This window comes from Phaenicophaeus curvirostris, chromosome 26 (genome assembly GCF_032191515.1).
Source record: "Phaenicophaeus curvirostris isolate KB17595 chromosome 26, BPBGC_Pcur_1.0, whole genome shotgun sequence".
In the NCBI taxonomy this organism is placed as follows: Eukaryota; Metazoa; Chordata; class Aves; order Cuculiformes; family Cuculidae; genus Phaenicophaeus; species Phaenicophaeus curvirostris.
The window spans coordinates 1,929,250-1,951,468 of NC_091417.1; the positions used below are offsets into that span (position 1 = coordinate 1,929,250).

The following is a 22,219-nucleotide window of genomic DNA, read 5'->3' on the forward strand; positions in this document are numbered from 1 at the left end:
TCTTGGCACCAATGGCAAGAGTAGCCAGCATCATGGGAAGCAGTAACAGTGGTGACACCCACTGTGGAAGGTATAAATAGAGTTCCGCGGCTACAGGCAACTCGCAGTCTGATTTAATATCAAGCTGTGCATCTTGCTTTGGGCTTCTGCTTGCATTTCCAGCTGCTGTCGCCATGAGTTGCAATATTAAGGAGACTATTACTGTGTCTAGCAAAGGCAGGAGCAGTGGTGGCAGCTGTATCATTGGTGGTGGTGGAGGACCACGGATTTCTTCCTATGGGATAGGCAGTGGCAGAGGTTTTTCTGGAAGGAGTTACTGTGGTGGAGTGAATTATGGAGGGGGACTGAGCGTTGGTAGCTTGGCTGGAGGGAGCTATGGAGGTGGTAACTGCTATGGCAATGGCCTGGGTTTTGGCCTCGGAGGCGGTGTGGTTGTTGGTGGTCTTGGTGGCGACTGTTTGCTTTCATCCTGCGATGAGAAGGTCACCATGCAAAATCTCAACGACCGCCTGGCTTCCTATCTGGACAAGGTGAAGTGCTTGGAGAAGGAGAATGCTGAACTGGAATGCAGAATCAGGGAGTGGTACGCTACACAGGGCCTCTCCTGCGAGCCCCGGGACTACAGCTGCTACTACAAAGAAATCGAAGATCTTCAGAATCAGGTAATCCCCATTTTCACTTGTTCCTTCTCTTCCTAAAGCTTATTTCTTATTTCTGATTTGTGTTTGGATTCTACTGCAGCTTTGGTGCAGTTACATGTCTTTGCGACCATAAATTTTACCAAGTTCCCCTATGTCCCTTCTGAATGTGGGTGCAAATGAAAACTGCAAGGCATTACAGGAGGGATAATACTCTTAAAAAGGAAAAGGATCCTCTGTTACTGTGTGTTTTGGATCCACAATTATAAATATGACACTATTGAACATGCTCTGAGGAAATGTAGTGGTGTCAAACCAGCAGGGAGAGCAAAGCAAAGAGAACTATAGAACAAAAGCAAAGCATACACAGCAAATGCTGCCTCAAATGAAGAGCAGAGTATTTCAAGTTGATTGCTGCAGTGGCACAAAGAGCCTGCTGGTAACATGTCCACAATGAAAGTTATGACTGATGTTAAGGCTTAAAGATACCTCTCAACTTTCTTTGTTGAAGGTCCCTAAGCTTGAAGCCAAGAACATGCCATCCTGAATGTCAGCTGAGTCTTAATGTCTCAATGAAGGTTCTTTAGGTTCATTTCTTGGTGAAGCACCTTTAGACCTTGCTTTCAGACCTTGAAACTCTCACAGCTCTTTAAGTCCCAACCTCTAGACAGTCAATCTCTTTACTGTCAGTTATTAAGGCAAAGCTCCAACTGCTCAGCTCAAGGAACAAGGTTACTTAGGAAAGAAGGTAACAGAAAAAGGAAATTGGGAAGACTCACTATCTAACTGTGATCTAAATACATGTCTAGACTACGACAGCAGAGCGAAGTTAGACGTCTCTTGTGGTCTGCTCTTTTCCAGATTGTCTGCGCAACCATTGATAACAACAAGATCATTCTGGACATCGATAACAGCAGGATGGCTGCTGACGACTTCCGCGTGAAGTGAGTGTCCCCCTGGGTGGATGAACCCCCTCGCCTCCTCCCTGCTCCTTTACACCGTGCTCGTGGAGCCTCAGTTCACTAATTACAACCTCTGCAGGCCAGTCTCACTGCAACACCACATTAGGGCAGGACGGGATGATGAAACATGTCATGCTCTTGGCCACCAGACCTCCCTTAATTAGTAACCTCGGGTAAAAAAAACTGTGGCAAAAGCATTTGTTGGTGAGGGCTGGGGACATGGGAGGGGCTGGTCCTCAGTGGTATTGTCGGTGCATTTCTACCACAGACCAGTGCAGATAGAGATCAGCAAAACAGAAATGCAGCTTAATAAGTGATATCAGACACAGAGATCAGGAACGGGAGAAAAACAGTTGAGGAAGAAAAGCTTTCCCATAACAGATATTGAGCGCAGTGCAGAAATCTAAGGCACGTTCAGCTTAGACAACAAAATCCAGTTTGGAGCAGGTAGGTGGGAAAGGAGATGTTACCCTTCTGAATTTCTGCTTTCTTGCACAACCGAGGTACGAGACGGAGCTGGCCCTTCGCCAGAGCGTGGAGGCCGACATCAACGGCTTGCGCCAAGTCCTGGATCAGCTGACGCTCTGCAGGTCTGACCTGGAGGCACAGCTGGAGTCGCTGCGGGAGGAGGTCTGCTGCCTGAAGAAGAACCACGAGGAGGTAGGGGAGCCCTTGGGAGCACCGTGGCAAACTTTGCTTCCATGAACGGGCTCTAAATTTCAACATAAAGCTCAACCACTGCCAGGTCCCAGCTTTCCCATCAAACACTACTAGGAATCAGCCCTGTCTGCATCTTGGTGTGAGGTAGCTCTGGCCAAGAAGCAGCTGCTGCTCTCGCGGCTGACAATGCCAGAGAGGGTGAAAGCTGCTGCTGACTCCAGTGATCGAGAAAAGAAATTACCCAAGAGATTTGTTGGGGAAAATACTTGCACCATCTTCAAGGGGTTTACAGCCACAGTGGGGAGGGACCATTGCAGCGAGAGCTGCTCTCAACCAGCAAGCTCTGCTCCTCTCTGCTGCCTTCCCAAAGCTGAACACATCTGATCTGGGTTGTGTTTACAGGAAATGAACTGTCTGAGAAAACAGTCCACGGGAGATGTGAGTGTGGAGGTCAATGCCTGCCCTGGACCAGATCTCAGGCAAATCTTGGAGGATCTGAGATGCCAGTATGAAACCCTGATAGCGCGCAACCGCAAGGAAGTGGAGGATTGGTATGAGTGCAAGGTAAGTGACACGCGCCTGCTGCAAAACAAACTGACAGCACATTTCAGGGCACAGGAGCATTTCAGAACACAGACATGGAGACAACAAGCAGTTCCACCTCTACAGCAAAGCAAGAAGAGCACTCATTATACCCTGTGTTCCACAGGAGACATGGGCCTGTCTGACCAGTTTGTTATGTCCCATCTGGAACAGCTGCATTTGCTGCAAGGCCTCATGGTGTGCTGTTGGGACTAAGATAGTCCATGTTTGGATTAAAGAGACTTAATAGCCACGAGGTTAATGCGATGTGTAAAAACAGCAAGCAGCTGAAGCTGGTGGTTAACGCCCAGCACACTGAGAACTCGCACCCCCTCACTTTCCTTTCGCTAGGGACTCACTGTAGGGTGCTTGACACAGGCATTCTCTGAAGATCTTTATTCTGGATTGGTGATTTTCAGATTGAGGAGGTGAATCGGGAGGTGATTACAAGCGGGCAGGAGGTAGAGACGTGCAACAACCAGGTTACCGAACTGAGACGCCAATTGCAAGCCCTGGAAATCGATCTCCAAGCTCAGCTCAGCCAGGTGGGTGGTGAGCTTACCTGCAGCCGTGACACAGTCACAGCTGGATTCCTTAGCATGAACCACCAGACCTACCCACATGGAGGTGGTGAATAGCTCTTTCATTTTTGCATTGGAAATAATAATGTCCAGGGTGACGTGTAAATGAATGTTGTTTCTTTGGTTGCCTCAGAGAAATAATTTGGAATCCTCTCTGGCTGAGACTGAGTGTCAGTACAACACCCTCCTTGGTGAGCTACAGAACCAGATCACGTGCGTGGAGCAGCAATTGGCTGAAATAAGAGCGGAAATAGAGTGCCAGAACCAGGAATACAAGACCCTATTGGACGTCAAGTGCCGGTTGGAGCAGGAGATTCAGACCTACCGGTGCTTGTTGGAAGGAGGACAGCAGGACCTTATGTAAGCAGATCTCTAAATGAATAAATGAAGATATCAAGGATCTGAATTACAGAGTGGGAATATGAGATAACCTTTAATCCATCTCAATGCTTTCTTTGAGATGAAAAAGTTGTCTCCCGAGCAACTTTACTGTGATGAACATTCAAATCTGAACTATCGCTCCTTGGGATCTGCAAAGCAGAGAAACCAAATCTGTTAACTGCTAGTTACAATGCTGTAACTACTAGCATTATGTCAGTAATCCTAACAATCTCTTTTCTGTAGTAAGATGGGTGAGAACTGTCATAACAAGAATTAATTGCAACACCCTGCATTGCATTTCTTTGCCAAAGGGGCACAAATACAAAGCAACTCTGAAAACAAAAGAAGATGCTACGTGAAACACCTGAGTCCCTATAAAAGACACAGTTTGACAGTTTGTGCCCTCAAGGGTGTCATGTAAAGTTCTAAAATTCCCTGCTTCTCTCACCCAATTTATCCCACTAGTCATGGCGGGGGAATTGGAACCGGAGGAGGAGTGATTAGGACGAGCCACACCTACACTACAACTTCAACTTCGCATTGCCAGCCCCAGGTCCCGCCCTGCAAGACCGGAGATATACAAGGTAAGGGCCACGCTCCCACGAAGGGAAAACGGTTTGTTTCAGTCTGTTCCTTTGGGATGAGGCCTGGAGACAACACACTCACCTAGGCTGGTGTCTTCTCAGAGAGTTACTGGGCTACAGATATGATCTGATACAACGGATCCAACCAGAGTGCAGAACTGGCTGTGCCACTGGAAAGAGGATTAAACAGAGCTCTGAGCAAATATGGGGCTGCAGAAAGCAAAGGGGAGGCAAGAGGGAGCAGCAGGAGTAAGGCGAGAAAGCTGGGGGTATGAGGTGTGAAGAAAAAATCTGAAAGTCCAAGTAAAGAAGAGGGCGGCCAAAAGGAGCTTAGCAAACAAGTCTGGAAGGAGTGAAAAGAACAGCAAATCTGTGACTTTACAAGTGCAAATTCCCATTGAAACACAACAATTTAGGGCATTTCTGGGGTTTCCTGCATTCGCTGCCAACTGCCCTCATTTCACAGAGTGCATTCATGAAAGAAGGGCACTACATAGATCACTTTTTGGTTAATTGAAGGATTTTATCTCTGTTCCAATCTAACAATGCTGCTGTATTTTTTTCTCTAGTGACCTGCAGGAGAATTTGTGACTAAGGAGGAAGGAACGGATGAGAAGATGACGTACAGAGAAACCCATAGACACAACAAGAACACTCGATGTTCACTGCGCACCTCTATGCAGAGAAAGTAGACAAGACTCAGTGATGCTTCGCCATGTATCTACTGGGGGCTGTTGGGCCACCACCTTCTGTTCTGCTGCTTCTGTTCTGTAATGCTGTAACCTCTAGAAGTTACTTGAGTTAGTCACGGTCACTGATGTACCTGCTGGTGAAACACTTCTCTAATAAAACTTTGCTTCTGCCTCATGCAATCAAGAAACCTGTGTCTGCAACTGTGTTCCTTTAGAAAATCAGGTGCTGGGCCATGCACAATGGTCACCCAAACTGGTCAAGGTTCTGCTTCACTGGGAACAAAGCTGCTTCACCAGTGGGAGCCTCAATGACATTGGAATAATAGAATCAGGAAATGGTTTAGGTTGAAGGGAACCTAAAGCCCGTGCAGTTCCAACCCCAATGCCATGGGCAGGGACACCTTCTACTGGATCCGGATGCTCAAAGCCCCATCCAACCTGGCCTTGAACATTTCCAGGGCCAGGGCCTTCCCACCCTCACAGGAAAACATTTCTTCCTAAGATCTCATCTCAATTGCCCAGGGTGAGGGAGGGGATTCTCCTCTCCTACTCTGCTCTCGTGAGAACCCACCTGGAATCCCATGTCTAGTTCTGGAATCCCCAACATAAGAAGGATATGGAGCTGCTGGAACAGGTCCAGAGGAGGTCACAGAGATGATCTGAGGGATGAAGGATCTCTGCTACAAGGACAGGCTGAGAGAGTTGGGGTTGTTCAGCCTGGAGAAGAGAAGGCTGTGGGGAGAACTTAGAGCAACCTCCCAGAACTGAAAGGAGCTCCAGGAAAGCTGGGGAGGGGCTCTGGATCAGGGAGTGCAGGGATAGGACGAGGGGTAATGGTTTGATGATGAAAGAGGGGAGGTTGAGAGGAGAACTTGAAAGAAATGTTCTGCTGTGAGGGTGGGGAGGCCCTGGCCCAGGCTGCCCAGAGCAGGGGTGGCTGCCCCATCCCTGGAGGGGTTCAAGGCCAGGTTGGATGGGGCTTGGAGCCCCTGATCCCGTGGGAGGTGTCCCTGCCCAGGGCAGGGGTGGGACTGGATGGGCTTTGAGGTCCCTTCCAACCCCACCCGTTCCCCGGCTCTCTGCGTGGGGCAGAGCACAGCACGGCTGCTCCCGGCGCAGCGCTCCAGGGCGCCCCCTCCTGGCAGCCGCCGCCCTTCCAGCCGCACGGGGGGACACGGCCTCGAGCGGCACCAGGGGAGGTTCAGATCGGATACTGGCAGAGGCTCCTCACTGACAGGGTGCTGCAGCACTGGCAGAGGCTGCCCGGGCCGGTGAGGAGTCCCCATCCCTGGAGGTGCAAGCAAGATACTTATTTTCTAATGTAATTGTGACTATAAGCTGAAATGTTCAAAGCACACAGCGCTGTGGCACTTTGGCTCTAGTCGGCACAGTGGGGCTGGGCTGATGGTTGCACTGGGGGAGCTCAGAGGTCTTTTCCAACCTTAATAATTCCATGATTATTCCCTGGCAGAGACTCTTCCCAGGGACTGGGTGCTGTGGATCATAGAATCATAGACTAGTTTGGGTTGGAAGGAACCTTAAAGATCACCCAGTTCCACCCCTGCCATGGGCAGGGACACCTCCCACTGGATCAGGGGCTCCAAGCCCCATCCAACCTGGCCTTGAACCCCTCCAGGGATGGGGCAGCCACCACTGCTCTGGGCACCCTGGGCCAGGGCCTCACCACACTCATCATAAAGAAATTCTTCCTTATGTCTAGCCACCCTTCGGATCGGCTGAAGCCCCTGCTACCCTTGCTGTCCCCACTCCTCCTTCTCCTCTAGCCAGGGGTTCAGCTCCACAGTGTGGAGCAAATCCTGTCCGGAGTGAGAGACAGCTTCCCCCTAAAACTAAAACCCTGTGAATTTGGCATCTGAGTTTTCCCCTTTCTGCTGCCACCAGCACTGGCATTTCCCTCCTGCCACCACAGGGAGGGAAATACCAACCCAAAGCACCTGTATTTGTACTGGTTTGCTTTGGGAATTTTCAGAGGAAAGAGAAACCGAACACAGCAGCAGTCAGCCTGCCCAGCCTGTCCCAAGACTTGAGCATAAGTCCCTCGTGAACGCTGTGTTTGACTTGCAATAAGGACTTAAGAAGAGCTAGAATATAAATTATTGTGACATGCATCTGCTGCTTATGGCAAAGAACGCGGGAGTGGAGCGTGTCTGGTGAGCACCTCACCCAGGCATCCTGGTGCTTCCCTGACTTCTCCAGAAGGTGTCAGCTCTTCCCAACCACAGATCCAAAGGAAACGCCAGCCTGCCAGGCTGCTGCTCCCAAGGACCTGGGCTGGCACAGTCCTCTGGTTCTGCCTGTCCAAGGAGGGGAACCCACCTTATGGCAGTGCAGATCAGATACCCTGTGTAAAGCGGGACTTACAGGGTACTGAGAGGCTGGGAGGTGTGGATAAGTTTGGTGACACAGGAGTTGCTGTTTGTTAGACTAGACAACAGAAATTGTTATATAAAACTCTAATGATCATAGAATCATAGAACGGTTTGGGTTGGAAAGGACCTCAAAGCCCATGCAGTTCCACCCCTGCCATGGGCAGGGACACCTCCCACTGGATCAGGGGCTCCAAGCCCCATCCAACCTGGCCTTGAACCCCTCCCGGGATGGGGCAGCCACCACTGCTCCAGGCAACCTTGGCCAGGGCCTCCCCACCCTCACAGGAAAACATTTCTTCTTAAGATCTTATCTCAACCTCCCCTCTTTCAGCTGAAAATCCTTCCTCCTCATCTTCTCCGTGCTCTCCAGAAGGCCGTTGGTTTCCAGCATGACTGCTGAAGGCTGCCCAGGGGAGAGTGGCAGTCTCGGCTCTGGTTGCTTGGTTCATCTTCTGCTAACAGAAGTCCTTGGCTAAAGAGATGAAGCAGCATTTGCAGCGTGTGCTGGGGAGATCCTGCTGTCTGGAAACAGGGAATGAGCTCTCATCGCTGACATCTTGCTCCAGCTCGCGTTCCCATATTTAATGTTTGCACCCGTAGTGAGGTTGACATGAGCAGATTCTCCGTGTGTGGCCACTGCAGGAGGTGACACTGGCCTCCTCCCTGCCTCTTGGAAGACCCCAGCCGCGTTCTCCTGCGAGCGCATGGAATGACGCCAAGCTGAAACTCACCGCACCAATTTGCCAATACCTGTTTATGTTTTTCAAACAGCGCTGGACTATTTTGTATCCTGTCATTAGGCAGGATCCTGGTGAAACCCAAGGCTCTAACTGCGTTACAACGACCCTTTGCTAATTAAGGTTCTGCCAATGAAGCGGCATCAGCCGAGACCCCACACTCAGCTGTGCAAGGAGCTGTTAGACCCAAAATGACGACATTCCCGACTAAAGGGTTTGTACTCTGAAAGTCTCTTAGGGCTCTGACTCACCTAATTACTGTTCCTATCATAATCACCATCGTTCCTTTGGGTGGTGGATCTTTTGAAGGTGCCCTTTACTGTTTCATCAGTATCAGTCCTTGCAATAACGAATGAGTAACAGATCGAGTAGAATGTATGCAAGAGTTATTTTTTTTCCTAAAGGAGAGGTGTTTGCTGGGTACAACGCTGCTGACTGCCCTGACCCGGCAGGCAGTGGATCCCCCCCAGTGTCCAGTGACCGACAGAGAGGGGAATGTGCTGTACCGGGCCCATCAGATGCAACAAAGAGGACACGTTCCAGGGACGTGAGCACACATCTCGGTGTGTGGGCACATGCCAAGACTTACACCCTGTCTTGCAGAAAGCAACAGGAGAGGTGGGGACTCTCTCACTTTAAACAGGTATTTTAAACCCTTCACTTAAAGAAAGCCTGAGTATGTTTTGGCACGCAGGGAACAATCATAGAATCATTCAGGTTGGAACAGCCCTCTAAGATAGCTGCTCCATTGATGTTAAAAACATTCGTGGATGCTTCCAGTGGGCACTAGGGGCTCCGACAGCGATTCAGCCGTGGGAACACGGCTAAGTCCTCTGGCCAAGGGTCCTGATGCTGGGAGAGGAAAGGAGAACAGGGTCTGACACAACTATTTCTAATTACAAGAAATGCACTTAGAGAAAAAGGACCCCCAGACTCCCTAAATTCTTTCAGTCTCACCAAGTCTGGGAGGGCCTTGCTGCCTCTGTGATTTCAGAAATGAAGTCTGGCTGAAGATTCAAGTTCAGGTGTGCCGTGCTGCGTGGGCGCAGGCGGGCTGGGAGGGGTGTTTCTATAAAGATGTTTCCCCAAACAGTTGCTGTAAGCCATAACAAACAAACCTCTAAATTAGCAACAACCAACATTGCAGAGGCTGAGTGAGAAAAGAATAATCAACCGTATCGGTATGGGAAGTTGGGTATCACGTAAGTGGTTCAGCTCACACAGAATGTCAGCTAACAAACTGCAGTTTGCTAACAACCATCTGCCTGGGTAGGAGGACATGAGGGGCTGTCAGGAAAGACATTTCCAGTGGCTGAGGCTCAGGTTACTGTAAGAGCATAGACGATTTGCTAAGCTGAAACATCACTGCTGTGCATTTGAAAAAGATGCAGTCTTCATAGAATACGAGTCATAGAATAGTTTGGGTCAGAAGGGACCTTAAAACCCATCCAGTTCCACCCACCCCGCCATGGGCACGGACACCTCCCACTGGACCAGTGTTCAAATACAAAACACAGTCTTCAAAGAAGAAGATGCAAGATAGCAAATATTTCTTGCTTTTGGTCAGGCTGTGACCATGAATGGAGAACAAAACTGAAGGGAAATGCTATTTTTGATGTACAGTTTATTGACTTGATCCTAAACCCAGGAATTTAGTGATTCTCCTCCAAGTAAGTACGTACATGCACTGTGGAAGGAAATCATCCTGCCTGAGATTCTGACATCCCTTCAGGAGGGAGAGCGTTACCTCTCCCACTCACAGACATGTCCAGAGAGACCAGCCCAGAGCCAGGATGCTTCCTGGGGCTCACAACCACCCTGTCACTGAGCACATGGAGAGTTATTCCCTGTGACAACATCACACACTTCCTTTCCTCTCAGCCTTACACGGACCTATTTTCTAGTTGCTGTCATCCCGTTTCTCATAATTATTTAGAAAACATAATTGTAGATGTATGTTTGGAAGAAATTGCCGACACACATGACATTTGCCAATGTCTGCTAAGTTTTTATGAGGAACTATAGTGCTGTCAGGGGGCGGCTCAGTAGACCGACAGAATAGACCCTGCGACAGGTGTTTGAAAGGCACAAAGCAATAAAGGCCAAAAATAAAGAGCATGAGATAACCACCAACCAGATTAAAATATCACTTTGGTATAATAAAATCAGCTGGAATCCCTTGCCAAGTGTCTGAAAGGAGAAAAAGCATGAGGGATAATTACATTAAAGAGAAAGAATTTATTACTGTCCCATTATGACAGTTTATTGTTGTGCTGGAAGGGAGGTGAGCGGGATGAGGTGAGTGGGATGAGTTTAATTCACATGACTGTAAGCCAGTGGACTAGATCGCAGAAAAGATCTACCTCATTCAGAGCCACCCAACAGAAATTACATGTTTTGTACTAATAAACAAACGGTCATGAACGCTTTGAGTGTGGGCTAAGCTTCCTGACACTGTCAAACATCTCCTTTGGTAAATTATACTTGGCATGAAGACTATGGCTTGCAATGGAAAGAAGGTACTCCCTTTGGTGGTGACACCCACTGTCTCAGGTATAAAAGCAGATCAGGCAGGGTGGAATTTGGAGCTATGATTCCAGAACAACTGTAAGATCAGCTTTGAGTTTTGACCTGAATCGTTCGCTGCTGCCACGATGAGCTGTGGTTCCAAGCACACCTCTAAAAGCTGCCTGCGTGGTGGCAGTGGTGGTGGTGGTGGTGGAGGGGGCAGCAAGCATTCCTGTGCCTCCTCAAGAAGAATCGCTTCAAGTGGTGGCAGCAGGATTTCGGGTGGCAGTTGTGGAGGAGGAAGTTCCAGGAGCAGCTGTGGTGGTGGGGCTAGTGGAGGTAGCTATGGAATGATCAGGCATAGTAGCTATGGAGGTGGAATGAGCAGCCGTAGTTGTGGAGGTGGAATGAGCGGTGGTCATTGTGGAGGTGGAATGAGTGGTGGTTATTACGGAGGAGGAATGGGCAGTGGCAGCATGGGAGGAGGTTTTGGATCAGGCGGGAGTGGGTTTGGTGGAGGTTCTGGAGGGATGTTTGGTGGTGGTGGTTTCAGTGGTGGCAGCTTTGGCAGTGGTGGCTTTCTTGGAGGGAATGCAGGAATTCTCTCCAACGATGAAAAGCTGACCATGCAGAGCCTCAATGATCGCCTCGCTTCTTACATGAATGCAGTTAGAAATTTGGAAAGGGAAAATGCTCATCTTGAACAGTTAATCAGGGAGTGGTACCAGAAGCAAGGTCCTTCTGGTGCAAAAGACTACAGCCACTATTATGGAACAATCGAAGACCTTCAAAATCAGGTAGGATGTTCTTTGTCAGAGAATCTGAAGTATTGATTGACTTTTTGTAATTCAGTAAAAGATTTGAGGCATGGATACTTATAAAGTCCCTAAGAGTTTCTCTGGAAGTGTCTCTTGTGCTTAAAATTCTGCCTCCTGTGCATGAATCCAACTGTCTCCAGCTGGAGGTGGAGAAAGAACGCACATCCCCTACACGGATCAGATGTTGACAGCAACTGCAGACACTGGGAATGTCTGTACTGGATTTCAGAGCATTAGAAAAATGGTAACGACCCTGTGGGGTGTGCGTGTCTGACATTTGAGTGCAGCCTGTGGCCCATGGGCACGGAAGATGAGACAGAGCTGTGGCAGTGACACCACGGAGGGCTTGACAGGACTCACAAACCAGTTTTTGCTGTTCTGATGCTACTTTCACACAGGTACCTCTCTGCTTTGCACTGCAGATGACCTTCCCAGGCCTCTGTATGAAGGCAATGCTGTTCCCCTCAGAGACCTGGGAATTATGACAAGATCACATTCATATTTCTGTCCCTTGTGCAAACATGAGAGAACAGGGAAAATGTTCTTCAGCATATCATCTTCTCTTCTAGATTGCGACTGCAACTGTGGAAACCAACAAGATACTTCTGGACGTGGATAACACAAGGATGACCGCGGAAGACTTCAGGATAAAGTAAATATATATTTCTCTCTTCCAGGCATTGAATACTTCTATCTTCTTTTCGTCAACTTCCTTTCGTAAATTCATCCCATAAACAAGTACCAATCTGCAGAGACTGGGGCTCCTCCGGTTCCATGGCAGCACAACTAAAATAATCTGTAATGTCTAAATTTCTTCGTTATTTCTACAATATTGTTCATGAGAATTCTCCCTATGGCTGGGAGGCAAAACTTAAAAGCTTTATTTTTAAGGCAAGAAAAATAGTGATTTTCTCCCACTGAAAGTCAGATGAAACAGAGATGAAACCTGCACTAAGTCTACAGACTCTGTAGAAGTCTGACTCTAAAAAGAGATAAAGACCAGATAATACATTTTAATATTACCGTTTAATATTAATATTAAACTTTAAGTAGTGGCTGCTGACTTAATAATTCTGCTGGTTGAGAGATGCTTGTGCTACAAAGCACAGAAAGAAAAGCATACGCGGAGAGAGTGAAATAGGTGAACTTTTCATAACTAGAGTCACCAGAAGGGCTGAGAACCCAGAAGCAGGGCTGACCTCTCCGCTGTGTCCTTGGCGCAGGTACGAGATGGAATGTGGGCTCCGGCAGAACGTGGAGGCTGACGTTAACAGCCTGAGACCCTTGCTGGATAACCTGACTCTGAACAGGTCCGACCTGGAAATGCAATTTGAGTCTCTGAAGGAGGAGTTGATTGACCTCAGGAAGACCCACGAGGAGGTAAGAGCCAGCTACTTCAGGTGAAACTGCAGAGGGAAGCAAGACCTCTTCCAATGTCAGAAATGTGAGGAGGTATCACAGGGAACATGGTAAGCACTAAACAGTCTTCCCTGCTCTCCTCATGAGACAGATTGGCAATTACGGGAAGTCAAAGCCAAATAATTGCAGCAAGGGAAAATATGATGTACATATATACATTGTTGAAAGGATCCAGGAGGGTTTATGGCATCAGATTAAGTTAACTGACTTCAAAACTCTTTCACAAGGTAATTTCAGCATTTTTGTCTGTCTTGGTCCTGGGTTCTCTCTGCAGGAGATGAAATCGCTGCAAACCCAGTCAAGTGGTGATGTGAACGTGGAGGTGAATGCTGCTCCAGGGGAGGATCTGCTGAAAACACTAAATGATATGAGACAAGAATATGAAAATATTATTAAGAAAAACCGTGAACAGGTTGAAAGGTGGTACGAGAGCAAGGTGAGTGGTTAAGATTCGAATCGTCACATTACAAAAGAAAAAAATCACAAAGCTGCACTGGCAGAGTCCTGTGAGCAAGTTTAAGCAGCCACCATACAGCAAGGGGCCCTGTTCAGCTCGTGTTGCCAGGTGCTCCCATGAGAATCTCCCATGCTGATGCTGTCAGTGAAACTCAAAGCCTCCAATTCTGTTTATTACTTGTTCAGATGGAGGAAGTGAGCCAGCAGGTCCAGTCAAGTGGCCAGGAAGTGGAATCAAGCAACCGACAGATCTCGGAGCTGAGACGGGACTATCAGAGCCTGGAGATCGAGCTGCAGTCGCAGCTCAGCATGGTAGGTAACTATTCCTTCTGATCCTTGAACACGCAAAGAACATGGGAGTGGCTGGAATGACAGACCAGTCATAGCCAGCACTCCATTTAAGGAAGATGCTCAGCACATCAGACACCATGTCCCACTCATTTGGGACATAAAAATGATCTAATCGTGCCACACTCCCATAAACACTGTATTTTTTCTTTCATTCCCAGTTACAGTCTTTGCAATGCAACTTGGAAGACACGGAACGTCGCTACAACATGCAGCTGCAGCAGATCCAGTCCCTGATCAGCCCCTTGGAGGAGGAGCTGGCCAACATGCGCTGTGAGATAGAGAGCCAGAACCAGGAGTACAAGATGCTCCTGGGCATCAAGACCCGCCTGGAACAGGAGATCGCTCAGTACCGGGCTCTGCTTGAGGAAGGGCAGCAGAATATTCAGTACGTATATGCAGATTAACCAACAAGCCATCTGTGCATCCAGGGGAGGATGAGAGTAGCAATATTCATAGTAGGAACCACAGCAATTGATTCACCACCAATACATTTACTACAATCGCAACAATTCTTAGGGAATTTAAATCTTAGCTGGCACTGTACAAAGCTGCGTAGTACTGTACTTGTTATGAATTGGACAAAAACATTTAGAAGAGTATTTAGAAATACACATCATACTCAGAAACTGGGGGAGTTGGCCAGAGGCCAGCAATCGCTGCTTAGGGCTGGGCACCAGTCACTGCATGGTGAGCAACTGCACCGTGCACCATTTGTTTTGTATAGCCTGTCATTATTGTTATCATTATTGTTGTCCTCTCTCTTGTTTGCCGTCCTGTTAAACTGCCTTTATCTCAACCCATGAGTTTTACTTTTTTCCCCTTTCTCCACCCCATCCCACTGCGGGCAGGGAGGGGAGCGAGTGGCTACATGGGTCTCAGTTGCCAACTGGGGTTAAACCATGCGCTGGTCGTGTTGCTATAAATTTTCCTTTCCCCCTTACAGCATCACACAGGGAGGGGCTGGTGGTGGATCTTCAGGAGGAGGAAGTCGTTCAGGAGACATCTGGCCTTCTGCAAGAGGAAGTAGTGGAGGAGGAACTAGCTGGTCCTCAGGTGGAGGAAGCCATGGAGGATCCTATGGAAGATCTTCCTCCTCTGGAAGTGGAGGAGGAGGGAGTGGAGGAAATAGAGGAGGTGGAAGCTGTAGTAGATCCTCAGGTGGAGGATGTGGCAGTGGTGGAGGAGAAGGGGGAAAATCCTGCCTCTTCCGCTCTTCATCTTCTCACTCCCAGCCTGACCACTCTTGTGAAAGCCAAGGTAAAAACTGGTACTAAAGAATTCATCCTTCCGTTAAGTTTTTTCTCTGAATAGCAGGAAAGGGTATGTCACCTTTCTTCCCTCTTTGGAAGTATTTTTTCTGTTTTCTGCGGTCATGTTTCCCCACTCTACCTGGCATGAAGGGGGCAAAATCTTTAAAGTAAGGGTAAAATAGTTGGAACCTTCATGGTGTTTAAAATCAAAAGCGTATTAGCTGCAAAATCCTGAAGAGGCAAAAGATGGGGAGTGACCAAAAGGTCTTTTCCATGTCTGATTTCACGGCTGTGATTCCAGGAGGTGGTGAAAACATGAAGCTCTGCCTGGAAGGGAATAAAACATTGGAGAGAGGAGCAACAATGGAGGAGGTGTCTGAAGCCATAAAAATGATGAGATCGGGTAAGGCTCCCGGTCCTGACAGCACCTCAAAGAAATGCCTGAAAATGGGGACAATGAGCAGGACATTATCATTTTTAGAAAGATCCTCTTCCATTTCTGATTTAAAGAAAATAAATAAATAAAAAATCACAGAATCATAGAATGGTTTGGGTTGGAAGGGGCCTTAAAGCCCATCCAGTTCCAATCCCTGCCATGGGCAGGGACACCTTCCACTGGGTCAGGCTGCTCATGGAAAATGATCCTGCTTTGAGGCTTCTCAACAAGGAAGTAAAAAGGATATAAATCTTAATTAAAACTGGGGCCAATCTCACAGATCTGCCGTTTCCCTCTCAGACTGGCGGACAGGCACGAAAGTATTGGCCATGGACCAAAAGGCCTGAAGCTGTTAAAACAGAAAGTAAGAACGCTGTACACAGACTCTCTCGGAGCTGAGAGCGAAGGCAGTGAATGGGGAAGGCTGTTGTGTAAGAGTAAGAATTCTTGGCAAGATTTGGTGCAGATGAGACGTAGTCTTTACAAATGAATAGGTTGTGCAAACTGCTCTGTAAAAATTGGCTCCTTTGATCAAACATCCCATCTGGTTTACAGCAGTCCTTGTGCACAGTGTTGGTAGGCAAGACTGAAATATGTGTCATCCTACTGTAATGTTTAAAATTTCTTGTAAATCAGGCTCTAAGTTCATCTCTATTTGATTCCTACTGCTCCAGTCACTCTACACTTAAAGTGTGATTTACATTTACTCCACTGAGAACAGAAGCAGCTCCATGTATTTAATATGATAGAGCTGCAAACACACTTGCTGGTACAAATATGAAGTCTGACGCTGTTCTGACATTTCCAGAGTGGAGGAAAGTATCTGATCCACCAAGAACTGCCTAGTATATGATTACGAAGTAACAAAAAGATTAAAGCGCTGAATTACAGAATCATTGATTTGGGCTGGAAAGGACCTTAAAGCCCCCTGCCATGGGACACCTCCCACGGGATCAGGGGCTCCAAGCCCCATCCAGCCTGGCCTTGAACCCCTCCAGGGATGGGGCAGCCACCCCTGCTCTGGGCAGCCTGGGCCAGGGCCTCCCCACCCTCACAGGAAAACGTTTCTTCCTAAAATCTCCTCTCAGTCTCCCCTCTTTCAGCTCAAAACCGTTCCCTCTCATCCTATCCCTGCCCTCCCTGATAAAGAGCTCCTCCTCAGCTTTCCTTTAGGCCCCCTTAATGAACATGATAATGCTTTACAGAAATTCTTGCTTCTCTTCGCCTTTCAGCAGGGAGTTTCAGGAGGTCTGAGGACTGATGGGTAAAACCAGCACCTTCTACCATGGGACCTTCCCAGTGGAACTCTGGATGAGAATACCCCGAGGGTGTCCACCCCTGCCTCTGCAAAGAGCAAGAGCAAACGCTTGTTCGAGTTACTCAACACTGTTCACTCCAGGGCTCGTCAGAACTCTCTGGATGGCCCTGCTGCTTCCCCTTGAATTTCTGCTCCTGATTGCTGTTCCCTGAGCTGATCTCTGCCATGATTGGTATCCTTGTGAAAACAATAGAAAAAAATCAACCCTAAAAAATTAAATGCTAATAAATCTGCGCTTCTCTGATGCAAGCAGAAAGCTGTGTCTGGTGTCAAGTTCCTTCCTCCAGCAGTTGTGTTTGTTTGAATATCAAATAAATATCAAGCCCTATCTGTGCAATACATGACAGCATCTGAGGTTATGAGCAAGAGCCCAAAGCTTCCAGGGACACATTCACCGTTTAGGAAGTGGACAAAGCTTGGAATACACTGCCAGGAGCAACACTCTGGTAGTCCCTGCACTGGAAAAGCTAACAGTCAAAAACCTGCTCATTTCTGCTCTTCCTTTTCAGTACTGGAAGCTGCTCTAAGGTCTCCCCAGAGCCTTCTCTTCTCCAGGCTGAACAACCCCAGATCTCTCAAAATTAAATCCATAAAGCTGGAGGGTGCTCCCCATTGCAAGGACCCGGCCTTACAGGAGAAGGAATTCCCAGGCTGGTTTTACCTGATTACAACCATGCCAGCTCTGTAACACCTGGCCTCTTCCATATATTTCCACCTCAGCGTGTTCCTCATGTCGAAGTATGGACGGGTATGCATTTTACCAAGACAACTGGAAAATTCTTCCAATCTAGGATGAGATTTTACAAAACCTGTTGGTAGGTTGAGATGAAAAAGAAAGCTACCCAAGACAAAAGACGCCCAAGACAATTGTAAGGGTTGCCTGCAGATCACACAGCAGAGTGAATGCTCACAGAGAGGAGGATTCAAATGCACTAAAAGATGGAGATAGGCCTTTCCCCCTTTGTTTTAACTAAAGCCACATTCCCTCCTTTATAGCCTGGGTGGGCACCAGGAGGCCAGCAGGTTCCTTCACTCCTTGTGCTGTGGCCCTGACGGTGCCTTCTATTTCTGTTGTAGATGATTAAGGTGCGTGGTCTGCGCAAGCTGAACGGCTCTGGGATGAGGTGCCACAAATTCCTGTGGGGGGAATTGTGCTGGGAAGCAATTCCAAGGGCTTCTTGGGGCACTCCTGTTCACCAACACATCCTTTATCCCTCACACTTCTTGACTCAGCTCCTTAGACACAAAGGAAACCCGACAGCAGCACCTCTGCTGCATGTTCCTGTCTCTCAGTTTTAGTGTCGTGCGCTTTGTTTTTCACTCTGCAGGAGGCATCGCCCGCTGGAGAGAGTTGAGAAATCAGGCTGAGTGGGAGACCGTGGGAATGGGAATCCTGAACGTCTGAGTCCCAGGAGCTCTGTGCCAGTGATTCACCGCATTGCCTTACACCACGCTGGCAGCCAATGTGATCAGTATTGGAAAAGAGAATAAAGATAAGAAGGAAATTTTTGTCTGACCAGCGTCTCTATGGGGCTGGGGGAACTGGGAAGAATTTCCCAAGGGATTGTTCACTCCTCAGCATGCACCGGTACCCCAAACCTGGCACACGAAGAGGCAGCTCTGGTTTCGTTTGCAAGGAACCTCTCCTCTCCCTCCTATTGCAAAATCCCCTGATTAGTTTTTAAAGCCCTCGCAGCACCAAGCCATGCATGTCCCTGTATCGCTGACTAAAAAAGTGATGCTGGCTATTTATCCCTTAATGCCTTCTCTGCTTGCTCTGCCAGTTTACACCTCTCAGGTGGTGATGGCGAATTACAGAAGACTCCCAGGACAGCACTCCTGCTTCTCATGTCTCCTCCAAGAGCCTGCCAAGTCCATCTCAAAAATGTCTCTGCTGAGCACCCGCGTCCAGGCTTTCACAGGGTGGTTTCCAGGCCCTCACCCAGTTCCAGCCGTACAGCAGCTCCAGGAGGCTGCTCGGAGGTCAGGTGCAGCTTGCTTGGAGGAGCAGCCTGTGCTGGAGCAGCCTGTGCTGCTCTGCTCCATCCTAGCAGAGCTCAGGACCACTGATACCTCTCACTCCCTCATCCTCTGCTTCTTCCCAAACATATGGCATCTTGGCTTGTACCAGAAACAGCGTGACCAGCAGGTCCAGGGAGGTTCTTCTCCCTCTGGACTTGGCACTGGTGAGACCAAACCTCAAATCCTGGGGTCAGTTCTGGCCCCTCACCACAAGAAGGATGTTGAGGCTCTGGAGCGAGTCCAGAGAAGAGCAACGAAGCTGGGGAAGGGGCTGGAGAACAAGAGGAGCGGCTGAGAGAGCTGGGGGTGTTTAGCCTGGAGAAGAGGAGGCTGAGGGGAGACCTCATTGCTCTCTGCAACTCCCTGAAAGGAGGTTGTGGAGAGGAGGGAGCTGGGCTCTTCTCCCAAGGGACAGGGGACAGGACGAGAGGGAATGGCCTCAAGCTCCACCAGGGGAGATTTAGGCTGGACATTACGAAAAATTTTTCACAGAAAGGGTCATTGGTCCCTGGCAGAGGCTGCCCAGGGAGGGGGTTGAGTCCCCTTCCCTGGAGGGGTTTAAGGCACAGGTGGATGAGGGGCTCGGGGACATGGGTCAGTGATTGATAGGAATGGTTGGACTCGATGATCCGGTGGGTCTCTTCCAACCTGGTTACTCTATGATTCTGTGATTCTATGATATAACGTGCTCCTAGTGGTTTTCCTGCCAGTGGTCTATCTGGCATACGTACATCTGATCCTGCACTGACATAAGTGCTTGTGAGAGCAATCCTAACAATGATGCAAAAAAACTTACGTGGAGGAATAGAGCTAAAAACCTAAACCCACTGCAGAGCAGGAGTAAGAAATACAATTGTAGTGTCAGGTGTCAAAGCTTCGGGTGTGCTTAGAGAGAGATTCCAGCGATAATTGAGTAGTAAGGAGAACCCTGCACTTTTTATTTGCACGCATTTTGTTAGGCTTTAATCGGCATAACAAGCTTTAATTTTATAAGCACAAAATGTTGCAATTCAGATACTTATCTGGTGTTCCTATTAGCGCTCCGAGAAGAAAATTGCGGTACCTGTTGGGACAAGGCCTTCAGAACAACCTTAGGCAAAAATAAATGTGCACCCACACTCCTGCTGGGCTTTAGTGCTCTGTAGAGTTTGACAGGGGAGTTTTAGACTTCCTGGGCAAGCTTACTGCTGCCTCAAGGGTCCTTGGTCCCTTTGCTAGGTCTGATCAGAATTTCTTTGGGACATGAGATGAAGCAGGAACGCAGAGCTAGCAGAGGCTCCTGGGTGAAAACAGATCCTCTCTTCCAAAATAGTTCTCGTGAGAGCAATGGGAAGAGATTATTAAATAGATCAAGAGAACAAACTCTAGCGCTTGCCTGAGGCATCAGCATGACATTGAATTAAGGGGAAGTGTTTTAATTTTTAAGTGCACAGACACAGAAGTGAGAACATGTTTTCTCCAGGTCTGTTCTGGATGCAGCAGCTTCAGCCTTTTGTAAGAGTCTCCCAGTTTTGATGAAACACACAGCAGTGTGGGCTGCTCACAGTTTGTCTTCATCCTGATGCCAGGCACGCACTTTGATATCTATCACAGAGGCTTGATTAAAGAGAAAACAATAACAGAGGGAGTGAAAGAATGTCGGCTGTACTTGAAACGTGGCACATGCAGAGCTGAACAAGAGGCAGTGGCAAAACATTGAGGCACTCGGCAGGCTGAGCAGTGCTGGGGGCTGTGGCGTCACTGTCCTTACGCTGGTCAGCGATGCTGAATGAAATACGGGACGCTGCATCAACACAAAACCTTAAACTCTTACACTGTGCAGTGTCCATAGGGAAGAGATGAGAAAAGGTCCTAAAATTGCCAGTTCCTTTTAGGTAATTCTGTGAATTATAAACTTTACATCATCTATATAATACAGGAGTGAAAAGCACCAGGGAACACACATTTTTGAAGTTTCTTTAAATGAGCTCAGAGAGAAGAAATTAATCCTGTCCACAGAATGAGTCCTCTCTGTTTTGTAACTATTTGCACAGTTAAATATTGAATAATCGATAAATGAAAATTTGCCAGGAAGGAATTCAATGTCCGCAACTCTACTAGAGAAGGAAGCAGTCCTAGTTCGCCTAGTTACTTCAGTGTTATAGTCCAGAGAGACATCTATAAGGAATCTATAAGCATCTATAAGGAATATCACCTCGTTGCTGACAGAACCACCACTCAAATGACAAAACCTTTTGCACATGGTGAACTGCCTCTCTTAGCACCAATATCAGCACAGGCAGAAGCCCTGGGATGGTGTTTACTCTCTGAGGTGACAGTGACATCCTCCAGCTGTGAATCAAGAAGAAGTTATCACATCACCAAGTTACTTAAAATCTTTCATCATCTTTGAGCCACTGAATATATCAAACAGCCAGATAAAATCAGGGAGCTTTAGATTGCATAAGCAGCAATAAAGCAATGCTGGCAAAAGCACAGCGCAAAGGATGGGACAAGGGATTCAGCAAGAAAGGGTTAAATAATCCTTAATTTAATGCAAAGAAATCAGAAGTTAAGAGGTAGAAATGCAGTTTGTAGAAGAATCCTGCATGCAGAGATGGAAAGCAGAGTGTGAAACCAACAGGAACACACAATCAGCTTCCCGAACGAGGTGACCTCTGGAAGCCAAGGACCTCCCTGCGGTGCCGTCTACAAGAGATCTCTTTGAAGATGCTGAGAAAGGGGCATCATGCAGCAGAGGGCAGCTCCTCAGCCAGGCCCTGCTCTGTCCCTGGCGCCTCAGCCTTAGCAGGAGATCACTAAAGTTCATAAATCCCTGAGAGCCACTAGAGGATCGGAAGCCAGAGAGGGAGAAAGGCAATGGAGACATTTCAGTAATGAAGAACAAAACTGACTGGAGAATGCACACTTTCTTCCAAGCAAGCTGTAACAGTTGGGATCCATCTACAGCCAGACCACAGTGCTGACAGGTTTGCTGTTGTCTGCAAACAGGGACGAGCTGTTTGCATGATTGAAATCTCTGTCGTATTAAAAATAAGATGTAAATGTCCCATAAAGCTTTCTGTGTAAGCCCAGAGCTAAGTGGATGCTGAGGAAATGACATCGCATTTGAACCAGACCGTTCAGCTTTCACCCAGCACAAAGAGGAAACATTACAACATGAACATATTTTTGTAGATGCCAGTCCTCTGGAATCAGTCAGTCAGTGCCAATTGATCAGACTCAGAGGTCTCAGAAACGTGCAATCCTGTCTCCAGACCCTCACCTTTAGCACCAACCTAACAAGGGCGGATGGAAACCACTGACAAGTCCAGCTTGGGCAAACCCCTGGGGCTCAGTCCTAGACTGAAGTACAGTGTCACTTCTTTTGTGGTCTCAGCAGCTTGATTTCAACTGGTTTGTATAAAAAGCCTTTCAGCTTTTCTCTCCGGGTG

At 48.0% G+C, this 22,219-nt stretch overlaps 2 protein-coding genes across 2 annotated transcripts; both read left to right on the top strand.

The window, feature by feature from the left end:
* Nucleotides 1-96: 96 nt before the first annotated feature.
* On the top strand, nucleotides 97-5,268 carry LOC138731207 (keratin, type I cytoskeletal 13-like). The gene is made up of 8 exons (XM_069877015.1): nucleotides 97-662; nucleotides 1,500-1,582; nucleotides 2,104-2,260; nucleotides 2,663-2,824; nucleotides 3,262-3,387; nucleotides 3,557-3,783; nucleotides 4,270-4,388; nucleotides 4,958-5,268. Exons 1-8 carry the CDS (start codon nucleotides 174-176, stop codon nucleotides 4,981-4,983), a joined length of 1,389 nt encoding a protein of 462 aa, XP_069733116.1. The 5' UTR covers nucleotides 97-173; the 3' UTR covers nucleotides 4,984-5,268.
* A 5,513-nt stretch (nucleotides 5,269-10,781) lies between these two features.
* Nucleotides 10,782-17,019, top strand: LOC138731090 (keratin, type I cytoskeletal 17-like). Its single transcript, XM_069876803.1, has 9 exons — nucleotides 10,782-11,512; nucleotides 12,103-12,185; nucleotides 12,757-12,913; nucleotides 13,227-13,388; nucleotides 13,595-13,720; nucleotides 13,918-14,144; nucleotides 14,703-15,016; nucleotides 15,311-15,412; nucleotides 16,681-17,019. The coding sequence occupies exons 1-9, from the start codon at nucleotides 10,862-10,864 to the stop codon at nucleotides 16,704-16,706; spliced, it is 1,848 nt and encodes a 615-aa protein (XP_069732904.1). The 5' UTR covers nucleotides 10,782-10,861; the 3' UTR covers nucleotides 16,707-17,019.
* Nucleotides 17,020-22,219: the final 5,200 nt, after the last annotated feature.

What these genes read in the sequence shown, in the direction of transcription:
- LOC138731207 (XM_069877015.1), top strand. Translation starts at nt 174, where the DNA reads ATGAGTTGCAATATTAAGGAGACTATTACTGTGTCTAGCAAAGGCAGG. An exon ending in TCGAAGATCTTCAGAATCAG is followed by an intron (nt 663 to 1,499) that starts GTAATCCCCATT and finishes GCTCTTTTCCAG; the next exon opens with ATTGTCTGCGCAACCATTGA. An exon ending in GCTGACGACTTCCGCGTGAA is followed by an intron (nt 1,583 to 2,103) that starts GTGAGTGTCCCC and finishes TGCACAACCGAG; the next exon opens with GTACGAGACGGAGCTGGCCC.
- LOC138731090 (XM_069876803.1), top strand. Translation starts at nt 10,862, where the DNA reads ATGAGCTGTGGTTCCAAGCACACCTCTAAAAGCTGCCTGCGTGGTGGC. An exon ending in TGCAGTCGCAGCTCAGCATG is followed by an intron (nt 13,721 to 13,917) that starts GTAGGTAACTAT and finishes TTTCATTCCCAG; the next exon opens with TTACAGTCTTTGCAATGCAA. An exon ending in CCACTCTTGTGAAAGCCAAG is followed by an intron (nt 15,017 to 15,310) that starts GTAAAAACTGGT and finishes CTGTGATTCCAG; the next exon opens with GAGGTGGTGAAAACATGAAG.